The 26,505-nt window shown below is 39.2% G+C and overlaps 1 protein-coding gene across 3 annotated transcripts; it reads left to right on the forward strand.

Moving 5' to 3' along the window:
- Positions 1 to 341: 341 nt before the first annotated feature.
- PDCD4 (programmed cell death 4) lies at positions 342 to 24,447 on the forward strand. 3 transcript variants are annotated; one of them, XM_044438600.1, is made up of 13 exons: positions 362 to 419; positions 10,687 to 10,873; positions 11,777 to 11,881; positions 13,132 to 13,431; positions 14,177 to 14,271; positions 16,221 to 16,334; positions 17,302 to 17,523; positions 18,064 to 18,161; positions 20,240 to 20,354; positions 21,041 to 21,148; positions 21,849 to 21,959; positions 22,832 to 22,971; positions 23,776 to 24,447. In XM_044438600.1, the coding sequence occupies exons 3-13, from the start codon at positions 11,839 to 11,841 to the stop codon at positions 23,834 to 23,836; spliced, it is 1,407 nt and encodes a 468-aa protein (XP_044294535.1). In that variant the 5' UTR covers positions 362 to 419; positions 10,687 to 10,873; positions 11,777 to 11,838; the 3' UTR covers positions 23,837 to 24,447. The 3 variants fall into 3 exon arrangements, with proteins under 3 accessions (XP_044294545.1, XP_044294535.1, XP_044294527.1); XM_044438592.1 differs by lacking the exon at positions 362 to 419 and adding an exon at positions 9,023 to 9,853; XM_044438610.1 differs by lacking the exon at positions 10,687 to 10,873 and having other exon boundaries at positions 342 to 419.
- The last annotated feature ends 2,058 nt before the right edge of the window (positions 24,448 to 26,505 follow it).

Genomic DNA, 26,505 nt, shown 5'->3' on the forward strand with positions numbered 1-26,505 from the left:
CTGATTTAGACTTATAGCTTTCCAACGCAACCCTATGAATGTGCAGTCAGAAATAACACTTGAATGCAATAGGCCCTATTGAATAGGGCTTCTCGGGCAGGTGCGGTAGAAGTTCCCAGTCTCGATTTATTATTGATAGGCCTTGAAAGAACAAACTTCTCCGAACGCATCGACACAAAATGAAGTACGCCAGCTAAACATGGCAGCTACGGACTAGCAACACAGACGTGCCAGGCGATAGGGGTGGGATTATTCTAATTTTAGGGCCGCCTTCTCCAATAGTCTGCCCGCTTGTCCTTTGTGGGTGGAGCTACCCGTGGGCTAAACGTGGGGGGAAGCTGTGTTTGAAAACAACCACAAGTGAGACAGAAGGAAGGAGCTGATGCGGTGCTGTCGAAGCGAAAGAGCTAGGAAGGAGGGTTAGTTGAGTGTCTGGGTTTTATGCTATTAACAGCTACCGAGTAAAGCAGGAAGAGAAAAAGGGTGACTTTCGAAGCTTTAAATTTTTCAGAACATGGTAGCTTAGGGGTAGTTGTCTTTCTGCCATTCTTGCGAAGCGAATCGAAAGGCATGAAAACAAGCAGCCCACGAGCCTCGGGGCTCAAGAAAGAACTCGGTGCAATGGCTAGAGAGAGATGTGGTGTTTTCTGCGTCTGAACAAATGGGGGCGGTTCCGAATCTGTTTCTAAAACACCGGATTTTTCCTTCATTTTTTAAAAGCGAATAGATGTACATTTTTCCTGTAATGGTTTGAGGAACTTAGAGGAAAGGGAAATTGTGTGGTTGGCTTTCTTAGTGTTTCAGAAATTTAGCTGTGATAAACCAGAAAACTAGCTTTAAAAAGCTATCACGGCCCAACGCTATGAGCATCGATGTTTATTCGGATATTAGTTCTGCTGTAGCCTTCGGTGACCTTTCCCCCATGTAAGCATGTGCAGGTTAAGGCTGCACAATTAGGCGACCTGCAGCCCGATGCGTAATGCTTCTACTCTGAAGTAAGCGCTGTGTTCAGTAGATCCTCCAAAAAGTGTGTGTGGACTGAGAGGGTATGTAGCCTGGTCCTATGAGCATTTCCTCTCATCCGAGCTAAACGGTGCATAAGATTGCGCTTCTGCTTCACGGAGAAAAACCTCGACCATGCTTACTTTTGAGTAAACACGATCTTAGTTGGAAGCGTAATCCTAGCACGTCTACTCACAAGTGTAAATCTGTAAACTTTGGATTCAATGGCACTTAGTCTAAAGTAAGTGCGTATAGGATTGCAACCGTACCTCGCGTCAACCGATCCATTTTATTATGTGCTTGGTGGGTGCCTTAAAGTTAAATGTAATGTCCTTCTCCGTCAATATTTTCTTTATTTTTAAGGGTTTTTGGTAATATTTGGGACCTTGATCCTCCCTAATGGTTATTGGTACTCTATTACATGCACCCAAATCTTTCAGGGTTTCAAAACAGACTGTACTTAATGAAGGAAATCTTGTAGTGCCGGTTTTGGTACTTCATTTAAGGTCCAGTGGTGTGGGTAAGGGAGGGCCTTTCCTCTCTGAATAGGATGTGATTTGCAGTTATGTTCTTCACCTTTGGTACAACAAGCACTGCCCCAACTAAAGGTAGCAGGTTGGATCAAGCAGTATGACTCTTATAAATGGATCTGGCTTTTATGAACTCTCTGAAAGGAAAGAATGCTTTTCCCAGGTCAGTGCTTTCCCCTGAACAGCTGTTTGGAGTGGTGTGATTTGCTTGAATTAGTTGGCGTTATTGGCATAGTAGGAGTGCATATATGTGAATATAAGTAACTTTCAAAGATGCCATTTATCTTTCCTCAGTTCTCTTTGAAGTTAGATGGTTCTGAATTTGATCCTTTCCAACAGCATGGTTTGGGATTCTTCAAGAAACAGTAGCTTCATTTTGAGCCTCTCATAATTTCTCAGGTACTGAATTACAGCCTAGAACATCTTGCAGAGTTTTATGCAGCATTTCAAAGGATACCTTGTAGGAAGCAGAACAGTATAGTGCTTAGGGCAGCTTTGATGCAGGAGTTTTAAAGTCTGTTCCTCCTGGCTTGTATCAAGTCTATTTCTTGGTTCTGTTCTTTAGTGATGTAAAAATAATGCTCACTCTTTCTAATGCCTGCTACTTGATCTGTGCATAAAGTAAGGTGGGGTAGGGTGGCTTTTGCAGGATTTTTAATTATAATTTTAAAAGTCATTTGGTGCTGATAGGTCATGTTGTTAGTTGCACACATGAAACTTGAAAGGAAGTTTGCTTGGTTGAGCTATAAACTGAGTACAGTATATTTTGTCTATAGCTTAATGATAGTACACGTGCTGTACATGCAGAAGGCCTAGAAAAATCCCAGCCTGATTGGCAGTGGCTCACCATGGTTAGATAGACCAGTGGCCGGACTTAGCTTTAGGCAGTTTCTTATGTTCTTACTAATGGAGTTTGTGATATTCCTGGATGAGAGAGAAGAAACCAACAGGAGCGTGGAAGAAAGCTGCATATTTGTTCTGGTACATAAGTGGCACAGTCTCATGCTGTAATTTTGACTTAGCTACTAAAAAGGTTCAATACCAGTGATTTATTGTATACAATCTGACAGTTGGTTTGTTGTTTCTCTGGTGTGGAGAGGGAATGTACCTGTGTAAATCTGTAATAATTCCAGGGAACTAATGTGAAAGGGGAGGCTCTATATTCATTCCTTCAGTCTGGGTAAGTTTACCCTCACTGCTTTTTCTATCTGGGCTCCTGTGCCTTTACGATAGGCAGTGTAGAAGACAATTTATTCAGTGAAGACGTTTGTATCACAGCATCAACATGCTAGCTAATGGTTCACACCCTGAATTTCTCCCTGTAACAAGTCTTAAAGGAAAAGGAGGTCTTGGGGTTTCTAGGCCACTGCAAGGGTAGTTCAACTTTAAAATGATACAGTCCTATTTCATAGACAAATCAGCAAGTTACTTGTAAATCAACAGTTGTCATTATGGATGTATAACTAATAGTCAGATTATCAGATGCTTGCAGTATTGAAATATCTGGTAAGAGATGTTTTGAGTGGTACACAGATCATTTCTGACTTGGTGTAACAAGATGAACCTTTCTTTTCTTTTAGAGCTCTTTCCTGACAAGGTTTTACTGTCCTTGAGGCTCTGGCTTTCAATTGCAGCCTTTGAAATTCAAATTGAACTGTACCTAACAGGATGTATTTGCAGAGTGATCATGAATTTATCTCTGCAAGTAGTGCCCTGGGGAGTATATCAACTTGCCTTGCCTTGCCAGAAAGCACCAATACTCACAATATCTGTTTATAAATTTCAGTATTAATTTATAATTAGGAGCAGGTGTCCAGCATTCAGATTTGGATATAGTATGTAATTTTGGAGGCTCAGAGCAAATAATACTGGATAACTGGAAGGTCAGGAAAAGGTCTTTTTGAGAGGGTGGAGTAAGGTTAATCATAAGCTTTGTAGGAACATTCCTGTCTGATCTTAGAGTAAACCCTAAACCCACTTAGACCAGCCTTTTCAGCAGTATCAACTGCACAATAATTAGCTAGTTGATTGGCAGTTCTGTGGCTTGTGCATTTTTAATACATTTAATTTTGAATAGTATCTTGTAGCGTCATCTGCTTTAGTTGCCTAGTAAATGAGGTGAATCAGTACCCTTAAAAGTGGAAATACCCTACCTTAAGAACAGGTGTCTAACCACAGGCTTTTACTGATCTGATTCAGCACTGCTCTGGGGCAGGAGCTCTGGTGAGAGAGAAATAACTAGTAGATCTATCTCTTCTGCATCTTAAAGTCTCCAGGCAGTTCATAACATTTAAAGCGATAGCATGCAGCATGATAAGATCCAATATAATAAAATAAACACAGAATAAGATAAAAAATAAAACGTAACAGTGGAAAACTTAAAATACAGTAACAGACCTAAAGCAGAAAATGAAAGACTACCTGGGAAAATAGTTCTGCATGCAGTGCTGAAAAGAGTTTAATGTGGGCACCAGGCAGGGTTTTGTTTTTGTTTTTGTTTTTTTTGGAAACTACATTCCAGTTGGGTACCTGGTAGAAGCAGAATGAAAATCTTCCCCATAATATGAAAGCTGCTCGTGACACAATATGGTGGAAGGCACAAAATGCTGCTGTCTTATAAGATCTAATCTCCATCCTGTATTTGTCCAAAACCAAACCAAACCTTGTAAAATAAACTGCACCAGTGGAATGGTTTGACTAAGACAATTTCCTCAGTTCCTAAGCATGCTGTCTTTAAGTCTTATGAGTTTATTCTAATAGCACAGTCTATGCATGTTTAGTCAGTAACAAGTCCCACTAAGTTTAATGGAACGTTCTGGTAAGCAAGTTCAACACCACTTTTCGGGCTGTCATGCAACTGAAGGACAGTTTCTTTATCCTAATATAGTCACAGCGTTTGTCTTTACTGTATCTCTTTGCTGAAACAACTCCACCTCCTGCACATCTGTACGTGGATCAGATGTGAAAAGCACAAATCCCCCGACTCCTGGTTTCATCCCCCACTTTGAGGAGGTTTTCCTTTAAGTTCCATTGAATAGAACTTGACCCATTTCCAGGGATCTGTTCGAAAATCCCATTAAAATAACTTCAAAAGTGCATTTGCCCGTAACAGTCGTTCCCAGTCTAAAGCCCCTCCTGATGTCTGAACTACAACTCCTGGCAACCCCAGCCAACAGGCCCAATGGTTAGGGATGATGAAAGTTGTAGACCAAAATACCGGACTGGCAGCAGATTGGGGAAGGCGGTTCTGTAATTGCATAGACTTTGGAAAATGTTTGGGTTAAATTAATCACTATATTTTAATAGATTAGAAAAGTAAATACTTAGGAGCTAAGGAGGCAAAAGCAATTATTAGTTGAGAGCTGAGAATGTTTTCTGCGGAGCCCCAGAACGCTTGGTGGCTTTTCTCCGTCGTACCTTGAACAATCGTTGGCATTAATCCCCCCTTTATCCGTAGTTCAAATGGTTTCGTCCACGTCATATGACTCCGTTTTTCCTCCTCCTCGTTTTGATCGCGCTTCTGTTGCCCCCTCGGATCACCTGATATATTTCCTTTTCCATTGGCTGCGGCCTTCAAGGCCAGACCAATCAGATTTGGCCGCTCGTGGCAGTGTTGCTGGGCGAAACAAAAACAAACATAAACGGGGAAAAGGCCAGCCGCGGCGGGGCTGAGGGGGGGGAGCGGTGGGGCAGGCCCGGGCCACCGCCTACGGTAACGCGACCCTCCCCCCGAAACGTGAGCTCGGGAGGGGGGTCGCCTTTTTGGCGAGAGTGAACTTTGCATGTGTGTGTGAGGGGTAGAGCATTCTCGGCCAAATGTCGCATTTGCTTTTGAGGGTTAATGCGAGTCTCCTTTTCACAGCGTTCGCTGGCCATGTGGTAGAGGCTGCCCGGACAAGGGACCGCTGTTTCTCCCCACGCCCGTGTTATTTGGGCTTTGTGCACCCGTCTCATGCCGTCACTGTTCGCATTAACCCTCAGACAAGCCGAACCTCTTCCCCGTCTCCCACAGGCTGCTCCGTGTGGCGTGAGCCCCCTTGCTGGCTTCCTAGGCCGTGGGGGAGACACACAGCTGTCCAAGGATATTTAACGAGCACTGCAACTCCTACTCTTGCGTTGCGTACCAAAGGCCGCACGTTCTTTGTTTCCTGCCACTTTCAGTCAACGAGCAGGTGGTGAGGAAAGACCTCTGCTGAAGACTTTAAAGGCACTGGCTTTAGTCAGAAAGTACTGGGCTAGCTGAACAAGTACTTCAGCTTGATTAAAAACAGATTTCTATATATTAAAGGGCACAGGCAGCTGTTCTTTAAGCAATATTGACTGTTAAACATCTGCTATGGCTACCCATCATTTACCTCAGGACTGGCCTTAGAAGGTCATCACTCCCTTTTCTCTCTCATTGCAACGTTCAAACTATGTTCCTGAAATTCAGAGTTTTTCAGAAGCATAGGGGCCTGAAGGTGTACTGATATGCATCGGGGACCTGCAGTCAGGCTTCTCTAGAAGAGATGGCCTTGCCCTTAATAAACAATTGTTAAGGGGAGCCTTGAGCAGGTGCTGTGGGCCAGCCACCCCCCCCCCCCCGGTCTGGTGCCCTGCAGTGGTGTTGGACTACAACATTTATTAGCTCTAGCTAGCACAGGCCTTGTGGACCATGGGAGTTTTAGTTCAACATGCCTGGGGAATGTCAGGTGGACATTAGCTGCACTAGGTTGTACACATATTTTGCATGGAGCAAAGGTGATAACTGTTAGGCCTGTGCAAAAAAAAAAGTACATGATACAACATGCCCTAAAATCTCCTTTAGCACTGAAAAGTTCAGTAGTGGAGAAGGCATTGTGGCATAGGTTCACTGCAATTCAAAACCCACTGTCTTAGATAGGAACATATCTTGTACTGAGTTGAATCAGATATGGTTACTGACTGGCAGCAGCTATCTAGGGTTTCAGGCAGAAACTTTCTTCAGCCATATTCAGAGATGCTGGGGATTCAACCTGGGAACTTATTCATGCAAAGCATGTGCTCTACCATAGGGCTGTGGGCCCCACCTTATATGTCAAAATAAGATTCTCTTAATTGTCAGCTTTTGTTTCCCATATGGTTTGTTCTCTGTTTTAATGCTTTATGGGTAGAGATCACATTGCAATGGGTTTTTGTGCAATATTCCCTTATCTGCATCATCCCAGCTCAGGTGCATTGAGGATCAACTGGGGATCAGTAAAAGGATTGGTACAATTCCCAGTGTGGCTATATGAAGTTTATAAACATTCTCTATGGAATCTTATTTTCCAAAGATACCACAAAGCACTGTTTCTTTGAAAACCCCTAATAAATGTGTAGTATATTTATATTGCTTGGTACCATGGATTAAGTTAATTGTCCATTCTGCATAAACAATGTGATAAGGTGAGCAGGGGCTTGTGATACCAAGAGCTCTTGGAATATTTCATTCCTATAGGATACTTCGTTTTGCAACAGAAGAGAATGATTTGAGGTATTCTGATTGATTTCAAGAACATGGTAAGAGAACTGCTAAATTTTAAGTGCTATCCACTTTTAGGATCGAAACCAAAATGCCTTTTAAGCCATGCTTTGCATGATATTCAAAGGTTGAAGAACAGATGTGAATTTAAAACTTGTTAAAATCCGCTAACCATACAACCACATCCTCCTTTGTTCTGTTTTCAGGTGTATGCTGATTCTAAGCAGAAGTATGGTATTAACTTCAGGCCTTCATGCCAATAGTCCAATTCCAGCTGTCAAACTTAGAGTCCTAGGAGCATTTGTGTAATGGCAACTTTGAACAGATCAGATGTTTGTCCAATTTTGCTGTTCTTTTAGCCTGGGGACTTTACTTGCCACAAAACATTTTGTGGGTTTTACATATTCTTAGATCAGTGGTTACCAGGCATTAACAGAAGTGACTGAGCTTATCTGTTGTTGAATTGTCTTTTGTTTCTGCTGGTTTACATTGGTTGCAGTTGATTTGTTCATGCTGCAGTTTATCACACATCAGAGCTGGTATGTAGGACTTGCAGTATGTTTGTAAGTGATAGTGTGGTTGAGTTTGAACTTCCCTTTTTTTGGAGCAGTGAGTTACTATAACAGTTGCGTAAGCAGTGCAGTAGTCAGAAGTTTTAAAGTGCTGGTAACATCAGCAACAAATCTCATGAATCTCACAACTATAGCACACACCTTAGCAGCCTGTGTACAATTGCCACGATTCATAATAGTGTGATTAGAACAGACTGAATAGTTGCATGAAGCACATAATTACTGCAGTGCTTTACTATGGAAATGACTCCTTCACTGGGTGTTAGCAGTAGCAAGCCCAACCTGTTCTGAGGCTGCTGCCTTTTTTGATATCCCAAGCAAGTAGGCTTTGTCCCTAGACTCATCCTAGGTGATAATAAACACTAGACCCAGGTCTACTAGTAAGAGAGCCCCTTTGAGAAGTTCATCCTTTTGGGTTGTTCATTTGCTAAACAGTATAGGATTTTAAGTGGACAACACTAATAATATTTTGCAGGGAAGTGGAGGACACAGGCACCATACCACTGGCCACTGTTTTTGTATTTACTGAAAGTTGGTCAGAGAGCTATCTATTGTGGTATGGCATACCAATGTCATTAGTAAATAAATGCATTTGGAAGTGTTCGTTCATTACTTTTCTGTACCTTCTAATATGGTATGCTTCTGGGCAGTTCACAACAATTAAAATAATAAAAAACAACTTGATAAAATGCCTATTTAAACTACAATATTAAATAAAACTTAGTAGCAATATAAATGTTTAAAATACAATAACAGATTGAAAACAAATGCTGCAAATGTGATCTGTCCAGATACAAATATACTTTTGGACATACAGTAGTTAATAATCCTAGGTTTGCCTTTAAGACTGCTTCATTTTTATGCATTGAAGAAAGCAGAATCACTGTCATTTCCTGACTACTTAGCTAACAAGTATCAAACCTTTTTGAAAACCAAATGTGCTGTTGTACAGAGGTTTGGATTTGTGGGCAACAGACACTGTTTTGTTTTGATGTGCCAACCACAGAAACGTTTTTCTAAGCAACTTTTCCTGCTATTGAAAAATTTACCAGTTATTTATCTGGAACCCTGTATATGTGTTAGTTTATCAATTGCTGTCCAACCTATATTTTGAGTTGCTAGATGTTGATATGCTAACATCATTGATATGTATGTATGTTGTAGAAAAGCAACTCTGCCAGAACTGTATGCCATACTGCTTGGTTTTGGATGGCACATACTGCTTTATTGGGCATATTCCACTGATTTGTAAATCAAATATAACATTGTTATATGGGGCAAAACACTGTGGGAATTTTTTGTGGTTGGGGTCAAAATGACTTGAAAAGCTAGGTCAGTATGTTTTATACAAAATTATTGTTGTGATGAAACAGGTTTGGTGGGCCACAAGGGGGGAAAACTATTTCATGTTTGTAAAAGGATTTTGTAAACCCTGTAGGGTACTGTTGAACCCTGATACTGTAAATTATTTGTCTATTATGAAAATAGGCAGTGTGTTTTTTCCTTCCTTTTGTGCTCTTTTTTGCATAGAGGCTCTAGATAGGACAAGTAGTTAAGAATCAGTATTTAAACATCATCTGTAAGGGGCACTTTGACCCTAGCATACATGAGTTTTAGTTTCAGTTATTCCAATAGGAGTGGAATTGATCTCCAAACCTTTATAAGTAAAATAATTACTTTTTCACCAAAGGCCCCACCTTCCAAACAGCCCATGAGGACTATCTAGAATGTGGAAGACTGACACTAATTTATGACCCCTTCCCATGTTAAGGAGCTGTATTTGCCATATATGTCGACAGGGAATTAAACATGGAACTGTCCCAGTTATGCAGAAGATGAGAAAATAAAAGCAAAGGGGGCACATAAATTAGAGAAGCAGAACCTCCTATGGTTTATGTTCTTACACTCTTTCTCTTACACTACACCAAGCAGGTTAGGTTACTTCTAGTTACTTCTAGTATAGGTTACTTCTAGTATAGGAGCTTAGCTGAAAGAAGCCATTCTCTAGAATGGTCCTAGGGACATAATATGCAGAGTGTTATTTGTTACTTTCTTCTCTGTTCCTTTCACTTTTCAATTTCCAACCTGTACTGATTATGCCATCTTGTCTAGTTCTGGTCATTTATTTTTGTCTTTCTGCAGAGTGATGAAACTTGTATGGTTTGCAGCACATGGATTTCTATATGCTTGTAGTGCAAGCACCACAGATTAAAACTGCATTATCTTTGTACTGAATCTGAGTAAATTGTTGCCAGTTTCAACTTCTGGTAGGCTCCTAACCTATATGGATCTTATGATTCATTATCCTATGGCCCCTAGTTAGTATCTGAAGGACATAGGATACTTTAGATTTTGAGATCAGAGCCAGCTGTTTGACCTTGCAGCTGGGAATCAGACCTCCAACCTTCCTGCTGCTGCTCACAGCAAGCACAGAATGTTATGTCAGATACATGCTGGGGTTGGGAAAGTGTTCTGGTGGATAGGAGAGGTGGTGGGAGACTGGAGCAGCCAGGATCTGAGCTATCCTGAGACCTCTCCAGCTTCCTTTTCTTTCCTTTTTGAAATGCTGTTACTAGACTAGTTAAAAAGCCCATTTAGTTGGACATGCAGGTCAGAAAGATGGTAAAGTGAAGAGTTTTGCTGTTTTATTTACCCTGCATAGGATTAGTTGAGGGACTTTTGACCACTGCAATAGGGTTGCATCCTAGTGTGAACTTTATTCTTTTAGTCCCAAATATATGTAGTTTTAATTTGTTCTGATTTGACATCTTTCACCCACTAATTTACTTTGTGCCAGAATTAAATGAAGAAATGAATACTTACTTCCTACATTGTGTTATGGTGCCAAAAGCTGCAAGTTCCTTAGTACCACAATCTAGTTTGCCATAGTTTTAAACTTTGATTACTGCAGATCATTGGGTGCTTTAAGGGAAAAAAATAAATGCTGTACGGAGGCCACTGAAAACTACAAGATGTATTGGCATACTCCGTATGGCTTTCTCCCAGGTGTGGTAAATTTAATGCTTATTTTTAAATTAAGCCTTAATGTAAGGCTCAAACCTTCCTTTATAAATATTGTATTTCCTTTTTGGATTTAAAGGAGAGTGGATGCATGTAATGGAATACTGGAAAGCTATTAACCTCACAAGTTAATCAGTCAGTTGGTCATCTTCTGCCTTTTGAGAGAGACCTTAGGGAGCTCTTCTAGCAACAGTAAAGTACTTCAGAACATTGCATAACTCCTAAATGATTGGCTGAGATAATACTGAAAAACTCTTTGCTATGAGGTATGATGTGAAAGACCTGATGTCATAATCTCACCACACAACAATGCTTGGTTTTTGCTTGACGAAAGGTAGGGGAGAAGGAAATACATGGGGCAGATACTTGGTGGAAACACTAAAGAGATTATTGAATACTAAATTAAATATAGTCAGGTACAATTTACTCTGATAAGTTTTCCATCTCATTTTTCCTCTGAAGGAAGTATTGTCACCATGCTTTCTCTAGTAAATGTGATTAGAAATAGGAATTTCACTGATGTTTTGTTTAAAGTAAAACTAGAAATGTAGTAGGTGGGAAGTAAACAGAGCAATAGGAATGCCTGCTTCAGCACAAAAGAATGAATAAAAGATCTTTTGGGGATTTGATCTGCATAGTATTTTGACAGTGCAGTTAGCAATATTGCACACATGCAAAAGCAAGGATCTTAACAAATTACCTAAGCAGAGTTGGTGTTAACCTTAGCAGAATTTTAATACAAATTTAGCAGCCTAAAACATTTCTGGGATATGTGTATTTTCATTGGTCTAGCTAAAAATCTGTCAAAGTTCTGAACCTGCTGGGTGGCCTTTGAACGTTTTTTTTCTGAATTTGGCTACAGGATAATAGTAACTAAAGTTACAGGGCTATTGGGATGGATGAAGTAAAGGATATGTTACCCAGCCTAAGCTTTAAAAAGATGGAGAATTAAAAATGAAATTATCCTTCGAAGCAAAGGAATATCTGGTTTAATCTAGCCAATTCCATTTTAAATAATACTAAATAGGCTTAGGGATTAATATTCTCCGGGTACTTTGCTATTATTTTTCCAAAGAAAATACAGTACTATATTATAGATTGAAATTTCTACAAGGTTCTGGACCTGAAATTGCACTAAAAGATTCTTCTCTCTGCCTCCGGTTATTTAGGTTGCAACAATAACAGTAAAGCATCGTTTACATTCACTTCAGTCAAAATACGTTGAACAGTTATGGAAATAGAACATGAGCAGACGGAGAACATCAGCTCTACAGGTAAGAAGTGTCTTACAAGTGACATGTTGCTACAGCAGTTTCAGCCCAACTTGTATGTTGAAGTTCACGTATGGGTTGTATAGAAAACATTTCCATGTAATAGGGACTCCATATGAAGGGAGCATAAAGCTTGAAGTTCCTTACCATGTGAATTGTTTTTATCAGGAGAATCTCCATGCTAGTACTGTATATTTCTGGTGGTGCCTAATGCTGTGATGGCCTCTTTGTATGATTAACCTGATATACTTGGTGAACAGGTTTCTAATATTAGAACTGCCGTTTGGTAACTTTTGTCTTGGAATCTTAGGTTGAGAACCAAATTAACAAGATGAGAACTGAGGAGTACAGAAGTTGTTGCTACAGCACTAACTGAATGCTGATTGAGAAAGGTGGAGAAAATAATTAACAGGGGCTGTAGCTAAAATCCAGGCTGCACCGAAGAGATTAGATTGCTGATCAAATGCTGATTCAAAATTAGACTGAATTGCTGCACACTATAGAAAAGAGGGTACAGGAGGTTACAATTTGTACAGGAAAACCTCCAGAGGATAGGGTGGAGAACCCAGCGATATTTTTCCTAGACTCTCATTAGATCCATACTACAGATGATGAAGCTTCATCAGAAGGGAGCCTTGAGAAAAGTTGTAGTTGGATCATCACTTCAGCAAAGGTGGGGTGCTGGGAGGACAGAACACCAGCTGTAAAAGAAAGGGTCTGATGAGGCTTAGACAGAACTGTGTTTTCCTGGAGTAGACTGATTTCAGTGAAATGAAACCCTGTGGACGAAGCCAAAGCTATCTGGACTTGTCATTCAACAAAAGTGATTTGAGAAGCAGAGTGATACTTTGCCATAAGGTGTCCAGGAACACTGTGTGCTTGAAGTCTGGGGTTCTTAAAGTGATTAAACAGAAGCTCCAAAGGAACAAAATACTCTGGGTCAATGGAGGCAATAAAACAAAAGAGAGAAGACTCAGGTATAGTCAACAGTAGTTTCAGATCTCCAAACAAACGATTGGGATGACATTGCTGAAACTATCAAGAATCCTGAAAAGATTAGCTCAGGATGGATGGCATCCAATCAGGATAGGAAGGTGATGAAAGCCCTTCCGAATACTGTTGAAACCACACATAATCTAGATTTGCATGCTGCTTGGAATCTTACTGGAATTTTCATCATGTATGAAACCTATGTCTACTTTCAAAAATAACTGCTTTCATTAATAGTTAAAAATTTCTGTATCTTTTTTGAGAATTGGATAATCTGAGTGATACCCCATTTTCTGGTGATGATGAAAATGCTGGAACTGAGGAAACAAAACCTGAGATCAATGGTAACTGGATCCCTGCAACATCAATTAATGAAGCTAAAGTCAATGCCAGAGCAAAGAGGAGGCTGAGAAAAAATTCTTCGAGAGACTCTGGGAGAGGAGACTCAGTGAGTGACAATGGAGAAACACTGAAAAGTGGAGTCACTGTGCCAACGAGTCCAAAGGGAAAGTATCTGGATAGGCGATCTCGTTCAGGAAAGGGAAGGGGCCTACCCAAGAAAGGTCTGTGGATTCTGATTTTTTTTTAGCAAACAGATTTAACCTATTAGGAAATTACTAAATTTGAATGGGTTCTCATTTTGCTTTTTCTGTTGGGATCCCCCCCCTCCCCAAATTTGGTAACTCTATTTGGTTTTATTTTATTTATTACTTATTACAAGCATTTATATCCCGTCGTTCTGCAGAAGCACTCAGGACAGCTTACATAATATACAATTCTGAAATACAATATTGCATTTATTGGATAGCGCTAAAAGGATAAAGAAGAGATCAGCAAAATAAGATCGTGCTTGTTCAGTCCTTTAGAATTTTGAAATAATCTCAATGTTCATAATTTTAATATGAATATTATATGACACAAATACTGAGAAACCTGATAATGACTTGTCATAGATGGCTTATACTGTTCTAATTGGAGTAATTAAGATATTTTACAATCTTCTGACCATAACAATACTGTTCAGTAACAGTTTTGCATTTTATTTTTTGTGAGACATGCACATTTGAGAAGTGGATTGCTTTGAGATGCTAGAATGAAATAAAGCAAAATTTGCCCCAGTAATTTTATTTTGGTTCTCATAAACACACAAAATCATGCAGTTGGAAGGGACCTAGAAGGTCATTGGGTCCAACCTGCTGCTTAATTCAGGAATCAGGTCTCCCATCCAGATTCTAACCAGGCCTGACTCTGCTTAGTTCCTAAGATTAGGCAGGATCACGCACTTTGCTGTTACACCTTTTTTTCCAGGTGGTGCAGGAGGTAAAGGTGTTTGGGGAACGCCTGGACAAGTGTACGATTTGGAGGAAGTAGATATTAAAGACCCCAACTATGATGATGATCAGGTAAGAACATATTTAGTTATGTGAGTGTTCCTCGCCTTGCGCAATCTTTTTAGCAGCTCTCCCACCTGAGTACATGACTTCTAAAGGAAATCAACCCTGACTGTTCTCTAGAAAGAAAGATACTGAAGCTGAAGCTCAAATAATTTGGCCACCTAATGAGAAGGAAGGACTCATTGAAAAAGACCCTGATGCTGGGAAGGATTGAAGGCAAAAGGAAAGGGGGATAGTAGAGAATGAGGTGGCTAAATGGAGTCACTGGCATGGTGGGTGTGGGGTTGGGATAGTGGAGGACAGGAGAGCCTGGCATGTTGTGGTCCATGGAGTGGTGGAGAGTTGGGCATGACTTTGCGACTGAACAAGAACACATGGATTGCTATATGATTATTGTACATGCATTTTTCTCAATTTTTCTTGAAGAACGTTTGCTTTAAGATTAGAAAAAGTCGTGTGTGTGATCTTCATAATACTGAGTTGCATTAAACAAGATATCCTATAGTGGTTCCTATTGTTTTATCCCTGCTGGTGTTCCCAGTCCAAGAATACCCAGACCATGGGGAGTGGGATGCTGAGTAGGAGGAATAACATGGCTGAGCTAAACTGAGGATGAACATCTTGTCTCTAAATATTTGGTATAGAAATTGGATTGCTTTTTTTGGTAAGCATAATGTGGAAAATGTAAATTTCTCAACCATGGAACTTTACAAACTGATTAAAGTTGTGACTTTTTTTGCTTTTGAATGAAATTGTAGCTGATTTTCCTCCTCTTCAAATATAGTGGCCACAATCTAGGTTGACTGTGTTTTGAGTGCCATTATTTAATTAGAAAATTCTGGAAAAAGGAAGAGCTAAGTACTTTTTGTTGAGTTTTGAAAATGGTATCCCAGCTTAAGATGTATGGGTAAAAGCCATTTATGATACAGAGAGGGAATTCACATTGTGTCAAGTCTGTCTTCATAGCTGATCTGTTGGAAAAACGAAGCAGAGAATCAAAATGTTCTTCATGATTCTCATTTTGCCCCTTCCTAATGCTTAGCTCCACTGCTAGCTAATTACTGCTTCTGCCCCTGCCTAGAGAATGCTAGCAAAATGCCTGTAGCTGTGCATTATCTTGCCGTTTGGACTACACAACATATTGTTAAATGCACAGTTTGCCTTTGTGTGTGTGTGTCTGTCATCCTTTTAAGGTAGGGAGGGGAATAAAATCAAGCGTACAATTGATAAAATGACATAACATAATACTCAAAGGCCTTTTCAGTAAGAGTGCCCATGTTCTGGAACATCGTTCCTCATACTGTTTGAGGGGCAAAATTACATGTTTTAAATGCCTCCTGAAGATGTACTTGTTCCCACAAGCTTTCTCTGGCTTCTAAGTGATGTTGCTTTGGTTTTTTTCTCTTCTCATTTATTATTGTTATAATTGTAATTATTTATTAACATGATATTTAAATTTATTTTAATAGCTTTATATGTAAACTGTTTAGAATATTTAGCAGTAAAAGTATTATTAATAAATACACGCTCATATCACTGGCTTGACAAACCACCTTTCCCACGGTAGTTTGGTGTCCGAATCTAGTTGTGTGTTTTTGTTAACTTTCTCCCAGAGGAAGAGGCAACAGTGGTGATAGTGTATTGAAGCTACTAGCTGAGAGAACAAAACTTTAGGGGGTTGGAGTAGCCAATTTTTGCTATTTTTCTTGTCTGATACTTTGGTTGTGCATGTAGATTTGTAGCATAGCTAAAGAACATGCCACGAGCTCTTCCTTCATATTATGCTTGTCTACAGTGGAACTGCAATTTTTCACCAGTGAAGGTAGAAGCATTACAGGTAGAAACTTACTGCCACTTTTAAAGAATAATGATTGGAAAGCCTGTTTAATGGAACAATATCAATTTCTCCAATATAATTTTATGCCTTATTTAATCTGTTATACCTTTGTTTAAAACAGGATAACTGTGTCTATGAAACTGTAGTTCTGCCTTTGGATGAAAGAGCATTTGAAAAAACACTGACTCCAATAATCCAGGAATATTTTGAACACGGTGATACTAATGAAGTTGGGGTATGTCACATGGCTTGCATTTCAGAACTAATGATGAGATGAAGAATACTTTTTTTGGAGAAAGGGCTACTTGGGCTTAGATTATCTTAATTTCAACTTTTGCAATAATTACTATTTAATTTATTTGTACTATTTCTATGCTGTTAAATATCAAAAAGAATCCTTAAGTGGTTCACTACTACAGGTATTCATATAGGATTTTATTATATTGGTATGGGGAGTGCAGGTAGGTTAAAATGGCATTGTTTGGTTGGATAGAGGCATCTTATTTAAATTGGACACCTGTTCCGTGCCACATGAAAGTTCCAAAGAATTCTAAGCAGAATTTTTAAAATTTTAAAAAACCATTGGTTTGGTCCAGATTTACATTGGATCAGCTGCATTGGTGGAAGTAGATTTCCCTACCTCCTCCTTCCCATAACAGCCCCTCTAATTCTTGAAAATGCAATGCAGAGTTCTAAGATGCACTGAATGATGTGAGCTCTGGTTTGTGGGAGGGCGGTGATCCCTAAAATCAGGTGGAAGGATGTTCTGTGAATGGAGTTCTTCCACTGAAGTTTATTTTAGAGTCAGTGTTGAGTGATTAAGCATACTGGATTGGAACTCAGGTGATCTGGATTCTAGTCCCTGCTCAGCCATGGAGGCAGCTTTGGGCCAGTCACAGACTTTAGCCAACCTACCTCACAGGGTTGCTGTTGTGGGGAAAAAAGTGAAAGCAGAAGGATAATGATGTAGGCTGCTTTGGGGGGTTTTTTTAAAGGAGAGAGAAAAAGGTAGAAAATAATATTGCAGAAGGAAGGCCTGGATCCAAACACTAATGACCAAGGAAGCAACTTGACTTAAGGTAAACAGACTAGGTAGGGATTTTAAGAGTACTGACCTTCCCTGTGTATCTATTCCCCATCTCTGTTGTATAGGAAGTCCAGGCCACAATACTTAAATTTTATTTTACTTTTCCCACTTTCAGGAGATGCTGAAAGATCTCAATCTTGGTGAAATGAAATACAGTGTACCAGCGCTAGCTGTCTCATTGGCATTAGAGGGAAAGGCCAGTCATAGAGAGATGACTTCTAAACTCCTTGCTGACTTGTGTGGGACTGTAGTCGGCAGACATGATGTGGAAAAGTCATTTGACAGACTTCTTAAAGACCTACCAGAATTGGTACTGGACACTCCCAGAGCACCACAGGTTGTTTGAAAATACATTACTAATAGTTGTTTCTATGGTAATCTTGCTCACACTTAAAGTATTTAATAACATAAATGTGCAGTAAAACCTTTATCTAAATTTTAAAGAGGATGCCACCATTCAGGTTTAAAATGATGAGCGGGTCAACCCTATGGCTGTCAGGTGGTGTCTAGACAGCCATAAGATTTTTCAGATTACCAGCTAAGAGGGTGGTGAATGGTTCTGACCTTGTAGCTGAGGATCTCTGCACAGAGCCTGTCCCCCTGAAGGAAGAACCATACCAGCTGTTTTTTCAAGGTCATAGGAGTGACCTCAGAGAATGACTTTGGAGGCAGGGAGGAGACTGGTGCCACCATAATCCATGGTACCCTAGCAGTGCCTCAGCCTCCTTTCCTTCCATTCTGAAGCATCACACTTTGATGGCTGACACACTTTTCATCACTTTGGCATATCGTTGCTTGGTGTGGATAGTATAGCAGATCAAAGAGACCTTGTTCATCTCAAATTCAGTCTGAAAGGCACATTTCCTTTTCATGGCAGTTGGTGGGCCAGTTTATTGCAAGAGCGGTTGGAGATGGGATTTTACGCAGTAGCTACATAGATGGTTACAAAGGGACTGTGGACTGTGCTCAGGCTCGGTAAGTACTATATGTTGGATAGGTGAATTATGCTTCACAATTACAGATATTTCAATGCTTTATTACCTGCAATTACAGTAAGCAAAGTGCTAGATCAGGTTTACAGAGATCCTTCATTACAAAATTATGAATATGTAATATGCCCCCCACCTACAGCTTGGTATGATAAATACATTGTTTTGCCACCCAAACTATTTTCAGGGAACAGTATTAGACAAACTGATGTGTGATGCAGGAATGATCATACTTGCATGTTGAGGGAACCTCTTCTGATGCTGCAGTGCTGAACTTGACCTGCTTTAAGCTAACATAAACTAACTCAAACATCAACATATGCACAGAGAGTACTTTCAATGTTTAAACAGTGGTGTTATTTCAAGCACTACTTGGGTGCTGTGTTAACTAGAAAAGGAAAGGATTTATCTTCTTGGGAAGATTTGATAAACAAGTCCATTGGTATGTGAGCATTTATTGTTACGTGCTAATAATAGCTTCTTGCTAGCAGAATTATTTTGAGAAATAAATTCAAGTGACTATTGTTTCTCCATTTGCTAAGCTGCATGTGGACCGCATATGGCCCTTAAAGGCTTCCTGTGTGGCCCATGATGGGTGCCCACACTGCCCCACTCCAAAATTCCCACAGCGCAGCTGTTAGCATGAGCATGCTAAAAAAGAGTGTATGTGGGGATGACTGTACTCGTGGTTGTGCTTTCTGAGCAGAATTAGTTTCCCAGCAGGTCTTCAAACAGCTATTGGAAGTCTGATTTAAATGGGGAAAACAGCACACAGAGGGAAACATCTTTTGCATATGTTTTTGATATTGGTGAGGCTTATTTTTTATTGCAGTAATGATTTTTCATGAAGTAGCCACAACTCTTTGCCTTAAGTTAATGCTGAATGTGGTGCTTAGCCCCTATTAATATTAGGCCACTTAGGGTCCAATCCTAATTCTTCTTCTTAACTTTATTTCTACACCACCCAAAAGATGTAGCTCTCTGGGTTGTGTACAACAATTAATAAAGCACAATATGAAATATAATTAACTGTAAAACATAAACGTTCGATAGCATTACCCTGTTTTAAGATGTTAAAATAGCTAAAAACAGGATACTATAGCTCAGCGTAAAGCAGCTGACAGTACCCAACTCCACAAGTGCTATTGTAACCTGTTAAATGCCTAAATCATCGTAACCCAGTGCCAATAGTAAAGTTAGCACCAGGCAAACCTCTGTGGGGAAATCATTCCATCATTTGGGGGCTACTATAGAGAAGGGCATCCTTGTTGCCACGAACTGAGTTTCCCTTGAAGGGACCAGGTGTTGATCATAGTTTTAGGGTAGATTTTAGAAGATGTGTTCTGTCCATTAGTACAACTACAAGTACATAGAGCTTCATAGGTTAAAATCATGCTGGCTGGGGAAAACTGGCAGTTGTGGGCCTTTTTTTGTCTTAACATGCATTGGACTGTATGTTCAATTACAATAAACATCTTAGCACGTACATCATTAATTTTTAGTCTTAACATTAACACCAATTTTCATACTGTGCCTTTGTTCAAGTGTATCACTGTTTACTGTTGCATGAGAGTCTACTTTCCTCCAGTATTGTGTATGTTCTCCTTCCTACTTCTCAGCTTGAAATCAATGTGCGCAAAAGTTTTGTGCTTCTGTTTCATTCGCATCATCAAATTCTAAACTGTGTTTAATCTTAACAGTTTGGTTAATCCTAACTATGGTTAGTAAATATAAACCAGCTTCATAGGCAATTGTTCCAAGTTGGCTTGTTGCCATTAATCATAGTTAAGATTGACCATAATTTGTCCAGTTGCAGATGGTATAACAAATACAGTCAATCAAAACAGAAGCAAAGCTTGTGAACTCCTGCTTGCCACACTGGTTTATAAGAGGTCTGGGAAGCTGAACCCATCCTTATTGTGCTAAATCACAGTTTAGTGTTATATAGAAATCATTCCTGTAGTGTATGGGCTTTAATCATACTGGCAAATATATAGACACTTAAAAGGTTTCTGCTGTTCTGCTATTACAGCTTGTTTCTGTACCTTACCTTTCTCTTCAAAGGGCTGCTTTAGATCGAGCAACGGTACTGCTAAGTATGACCAAAGGTGGGAAACGCATAGACAATGTATGGGGATCAGGAGGTGGGCAGCAGTCTGTGAAGCATCTTGTAAAAGAGGTAACTAATTAAAATATAGTAATTTATTAGTGGCTTTATCAAGCTTATACATCACAAGCCTGGTTCAAGGAGTGTGGCTGTCTTAGCAAGATGTCTTCCATTCTCCTGTCAATCCTCCAAGCAGATGTAATTCTTCCTGCTGCACCATCCTGAGAGGGCAGGCAGGTAGATGTGGAAGCTGTTGCTGCAAAGGTATATTTGCTACCTTTTCTTATTTGCTCACAAGTTTTCTTTAGGCAGCAGTGCTATGCCCAGTCTTTCCTGCTATGCAGATTGGAGGAGAACCTCAGATGTATATTTATCATTGCTGGCTTAGAGATACTTTACAGACATAGAAATAAAATCCTATGTATTAGAAGAGGATTTTAATGCAACTTGTACAGAAAACATATATTGATATTTGCTTGTTTCCAGGTTATCAACAATAGTTGGGCGGTTTATTTTTACAGAAAATAAAACTACTATTGCCAACACATGCTAAAAATTCTATCTTTTTGTGCTTAAGGACTATGTGGCTGTGTATATTATATGCTGGTAGTTTTTTGTTTCTTGCTACTTGTACGCCATGTTTTTTCTGACTTTTCATGATCTTACATTTTAAATGGAAATTGAATGTACATTTCTGCTGCTTGTAGTTTACAGAATTAACACCTAGGCTAATACAGTATTGTATTTTAATCTATTAGATTGATATGCTGTTGAAAGAATACCTCCTTTCAGGAGATGTTTCTGAGGCAGAGCGTTGTCTTCAGGAGTTAGAAGTACCCCATTTTCATCACGAACTTGTATATGAAGTAAGACAACATTAAAACTTGTCTTGATTATAGTTGACATAAGTAACGTAACTGGCACTAGAAGTTCAATCCTTGAGTTACCATACAACAGGCATGATGATCTTTCCACTAGAAGTGGTATACCAAGATGTCTCCTTCAGTAGCATTACAGCTCTTAGGCCAATTCCTTATGTCAGTCTAACTTAAATAATCCATACCTTTTTGTATTATTTACCCATGATTTTTTAAAAAGTTGCTTCCTTCAATGAGTAACTGACTCTAAACTCAAAATGAAGGAAAAATCAGTCGTGCATGTTATCTGTTCATCTCAAAAAAGAATACTTTCATGTCACCTTTCCCTTCCTTTACTTTTTTATTGGTTTTGAATATGTTTATTACATTTTATATGACTTCTAAAAAGATTTCATTTTTTTGAATGAAATAATCACTGACATTTTCTGAGTCTTATTCTTGTACTTTGCTTAACAGTCCCAGCCTGTGCAGGAGTAGCAATATTATATAGGACTGTATAGGACATTGCCAGTCCGCTACTGTTTTTGACCACCTTATGCTATTGGTGTACCACTAGAGGTCGCTTATGGGGGATGGCAGTAAGTGGCAGATAGTGTTACATACAGCACATGATTTTGTTGCTTGCTTAAAATATGTACCTTTTCCATCACTTCAGTGAAGATACAGTTCTTTTGCACTTACATTTTAGGCAGTTGTGATGGTTTTGGAATCAACTGGCGAAACAAATTTTAAAATGATGCTCGACTTGTTGAAATCCCTTTGGAGATCTGCTGTCATTACTACGGACCAAATGAAAAGAGTAAGTGCATCTAATACACTTCTAAGTGTTCCATATTAAAGATCTAGAAAGTGCTTTCCCTTGCCCCCTAGGCAGCACTTAAGTACTTCCAGGGGACCATAGAGAACATCTTGGCTTTACAGATCTGAAGACAGCTGTGTTCTGATCCCTCTGTCACTGCTGGTGAGAAAGGGATCAGAACTGCACTGGCTGCTTCAAAGTTGTAATATCTTACCCTTTGAAGAAAAGGTAAAGCTTTTACATTCAGCGGGTTGAGCTAAGAAGAAACAAGAATCCACTACCATATATCCTGATGGAGTTTCAGTCTCCTTCCCTCCCTGCCCAAAGCACTGCAGTTAGATGGCTAGTAGTGGCCATCTAGCTGATTGGCAGGCAGTAGGAAGTGAATATCACTGCCATGTTCCTTCTGCCCTTCCTATGATGTCAATAATCCTCCCCTTTATTTAATGTGCAATAGTGTGGTATATTTATTTGCGTAACTGATCAGCTCCAGAATTAATTAGGGAACAGAAAAGTCTGGCTTTCTTACACAATTTGAGTGTTTTCCAATGACTTTTTAAAATGAAAAAATAAGACAAACACAGAAACCTACTTTATAAGCCCAAAGTATTTGTCTAATTAGTTCTGTATTGTTTGTTTTAACTGAGAAGGTATTAGGCAGTGATCTTTCTCCCACCTGTTGCCTGATCCTGCCTGTAGTGGTTGGGGGATTTCAACTACTGTACAGTCTAGTGATGAAAACGAAGTATTTTTACATGTAACATGTTTTGACCACCTGCTTGTTTAGAATCATTTATGGCTGCTCAGTTGTCATTAAAATCTTAGTTCTGACTTGAGAAATAATAAATGCCCTCATAATTCTGATGTTGCAGGGTTATGAGAGAGTTTACCGTGAAATCCCAGACATTAATCTTGATGTGCCCCATTCATATTCTGTGCTTGAGAGGTTTGTTGAGGAATGCTTTAGTGCAGGATTGATTTCAAAACCATTACGAGACCTCTGTCCTTTCAGGTATGTACAGTATATATCTCAAAAGTCACTGTGGTACAAGTTAAAAGTGATGCTGACCTAGGTGCTTTGCTAGTAGAGTTCATTACTTTCAGATTGGCAGCTGCATTTTAACATTATTTCTTGAACTGCAGTGCAGCTCTTTTAGAAGCTGCAGTGGAGCTGAATAAAGTGAGTGGGTAGCGGGAGACCTCTAACTTAAACTACTACTTGTTTATATTCTACATGCATATAAATAACTAAGGGGTATGTAATTCATGTCCTTATCTTGTTTGTCTTTATCCTTAGTCCTATAGCCAGTACCAGAAGCATTAGCTTCTTTCCACTTAGGGATGGTTAGGACCAGAGGAAGCGGCAGTTCTTAAATATTTTTATTTTTGTAAAAACTTAATGAAACTTTGATAATTCTTCTACAAGCAACTTTTCCAACAAAACTACAGCTTTGACCCAGGTTACAACAAAAGTTTATTATCTCCATACAATTGTGGACAAAAGTGTTAATTACTGCTAATTCTAGATTCTCAATCTAGTCTTTATTAGGTTTGAAAGGTGTAAGGACTCTTTCATAGCATCTTGATGTTCACTCTTGTACTTTTCCAAAATCCTGTAGGCAGGTCTTTTGTTGCTAACAGAATAAAAGCATGAAAGTCCCATAATTTCCAGTGGGTTTACTTATGTATGGAAAAGCTTGGATCCAACCCCATTATTTATAACTACTATCCACACTGCTTTTTGCTTGTTGTAGCACTTCATTTCTACAGTCCTCATACAGGCAAAATTGAAAGCTTATTGTATCTTTAATTTTAGGGGAAGGAAACGCTTTGTAAGTGAAGGAGATGGTGGCCGCCTGAAAGCTGAGAGCTACTGAATACACGAACCAACTCTTGCAGCTGTATATGTTTAAAGGGAATATATGTGTATATATTCTATAGTAAGAGTTGCTTAGCACAGTTCATTTATTTTTACAAGATGCACTTGTTTGGGGACACAAATAACTTCTGAAAATTTTATAAACTTGCGTTCACAAGGGAGAATAATTCCATTTTCTTTTCTGTATCTATAGTTGGATGGAACAAATAACCATTTTTATGGAGATTGGCTGAAATAAGCTATTTAAGTGCCATATGTTTGACCTAATCATTCCATGTTTTGCATTGATGCCTGCCTGCCACTGCTTTCTTTCAAAGACAGTGTTTTTGAAGTAAAATCACTGGTTTATATAAAGCTTTATAGAATGGGTCAAGTTAAGCTGCTGGAACTCTATTTGGCTGCTACTGTGAAAAAAGGTTATTTGTTTTAAAGAATCTAAGAAATTTAGTTCAATCATAAGATGTATTCATCTTTTTCAGGGAACATAAGTATTTGCTCCTAAACTAGTTCAGCAAATGGTGGCTGGAACATCTATTTTTTTTTCCTACAAAACTGAAAAGGTAAACAGTTTTGATAGAATGTATTGCAAAATAAACTTTTCTGAAGTAAGTAGTTGCCTTGTTTTCTTGTACAATTCTAGCAGTACATGTGTATTGACTTAGACTGATTACTCTTTGTCCTAAAGTAGCCTTACCTTTTACCACTTGGTTATCTACCTAAAGTGTACTTTCAATGGATGGATGAATTTCTATGGTAAGCTGAAGCTGGTTAAGTGCAGAACTGGATGCAACCGCAGCAAGACCCACAGTGTAGACATAGAACTCATCCTCCAATCACATTACTCTGATGGGTTTTCTAAAGAAATCCATTACAGCAGAAAATGGTATTGGTAGGTATCACTTAGGTTAATGCTGCATAATTTATATTAGGACAAGTGTTATATTGAATATTACACTTAGACTGTGCTAGTGACCAGATATAGTTTCACCAATGTTAATGCTAACCTATAGTTAGCTTCAAACTGGTTTGCACCTGTGCTGATAGTTAAAGCTGACAAGCAAATCTTAATTAACATGAATACCAGTGCAGAGAAAGTAGTGATGTGAGATTAGCTCAGAAAAGGAAAATGTGTGCATAAAATGGCATGTCTAAATCAGGAGATTAGGTATATTATGGCTTTACAAAGACATAGCTACTAGTGACTGCTTCCTTCAGAATGCTTGCATAGCTTTTTCCTTCTAGCATTAATGCTTCTAGCTGTATAAAGTAGAATGCACACAAAGCAGTGCAGCTCCCCAGCAGAAGACTATAAAAAGTCCCTATGCACATACTTTATTGATCTTTACTAATACCAGCTTTGAGTCCCAGGAACAGAACGCCTAACAGTCATACCTATGCTTCTCCTCCTAATAGCAGTCAAAGCCTATATAAGTATGAACTAATTAGACAGGGCTTTTAAAACATCCTGCATGCTGATTCTGAGCAGCCTACACTTAATGGAATTAATATTGTGTGCTGAAGTCTGCTCTGTTGCACTTTTGATTAATGTTTTGGAAGAAAGACACTGCAGAATACAGGCAGTCCCTCATTATGAACAAGTTCCTTTCCTGAGACAATGAAAATTCATCTTTAAGTCAAATTGGCACATAAGTTGGATATAGCTGGCCCTCCATATTCATGGGGGTTAGGGACACAGGACCACAACTATCTTTAGGGCCCCTCCCTACTCAAACTTACCAGGGCTGCCTCAAGTGAGGAAATGCCAGAGAGATTTCCTTCCCCAGATGGGTGGGGCAATAACGCCTAGTTTGAAAGCCTCCCTCTCTACCCTTTTACTTCCTCTCTATGGTGATGCTTTAGAGGCCCGCTCTAGCTCCTTTTTTACTTCCCATCTCTCAATGGTGATGACAATTTCCTGCAATAATATTAAATAAGCTTTATGACAGTTTGTTTGCAAGAATGGGTTGTTCATAACTTGGTTGTATGTAACTTAGGGACTACCTGTATAAAAGTATACTAAGACTCCACAAATAATAGGACTGCTGTTACATTCTTAAACCTAAGAGGAACTTGTTAAGCCTGTATGCACAGAAAGACAGCACAATCCTATGCATATTTGCTCAGAATACCTACTTTCCAGTGGGGCTTGCTTCCAGATGAGTGTGTACTGGATGCAGCAGAGAAGCTAAAGAATCAGTAACAGGTAATGCACAACTGACATCTGTTACTATATTTTAAAAGCCACCCCATAACTCAAAGATTTTGAATCTGACTTTTATAAAGATCCCATTGAAGGAAAGCTTATAAATTTACAGGGTTAATTTTCAAGATTGCTATACAATCTGCAATTAAAACACATTGTTATATACATTAACAAAAGAAAAAAGATAACTATTAAAGGAATACAGATTTTGAGCACTGCTGAGCAACTTGTTCCTGCTGTCTAATGGTTTCCTGTGCTTCACGTTGCATTTTTTCAAGTTTTTCCAAGGTAACCGATTTTAAAGGTAGAAGCTTGGGCTTGCACAACACCATAGTAGTCACATCTTCTACTGACAGCATTCCTAAAGCAAGAAGAAAAAGCAAAGTTGACAAAGTATCTGCTCAAGGACATTCGAACTGCTTCAAACACTACAATCTCCTGATGAAACCAACACAACCATTTCT

This window comes from Varanus komodoensis, unplaced genomic scaffold (genome assembly GCF_004798865.1).
Source record: "Varanus komodoensis strain SLA01 unplaced genomic scaffold, ASM479886v1 scaffold1, whole genome shotgun sequence".
Classification (NCBI taxonomy): Eukaryota; Metazoa; Chordata; class Lepidosauria; order Squamata; family Varanidae; genus Varanus; species Varanus komodoensis.

What these genes read in the sequence shown, in the direction of transcription:
- PDCD4 (XM_044438610.1), top strand. Translation starts at nt 11,839, where the DNA reads ATGGAAATAGAACATGAGCAGACGGAGAACATCAGCTCTACAG. An exon ending in AAGGGGCCTACCCAAGAAAG is followed by an intron (nt 13,432 to 14,176) that starts GTCTGTGGATTC and finishes CTTTTTTTCCAG; the next exon opens with GTGGTGCAGGAGGTAAAGGT. An exon ending in CCAACTATGATGATGATCAG is followed by an intron (nt 14,272 to 16,220) that starts GTAAGAACATAT and finishes TGTTTAAAACAG; the next exon opens with GATAACTGTGTCTATGAAAC.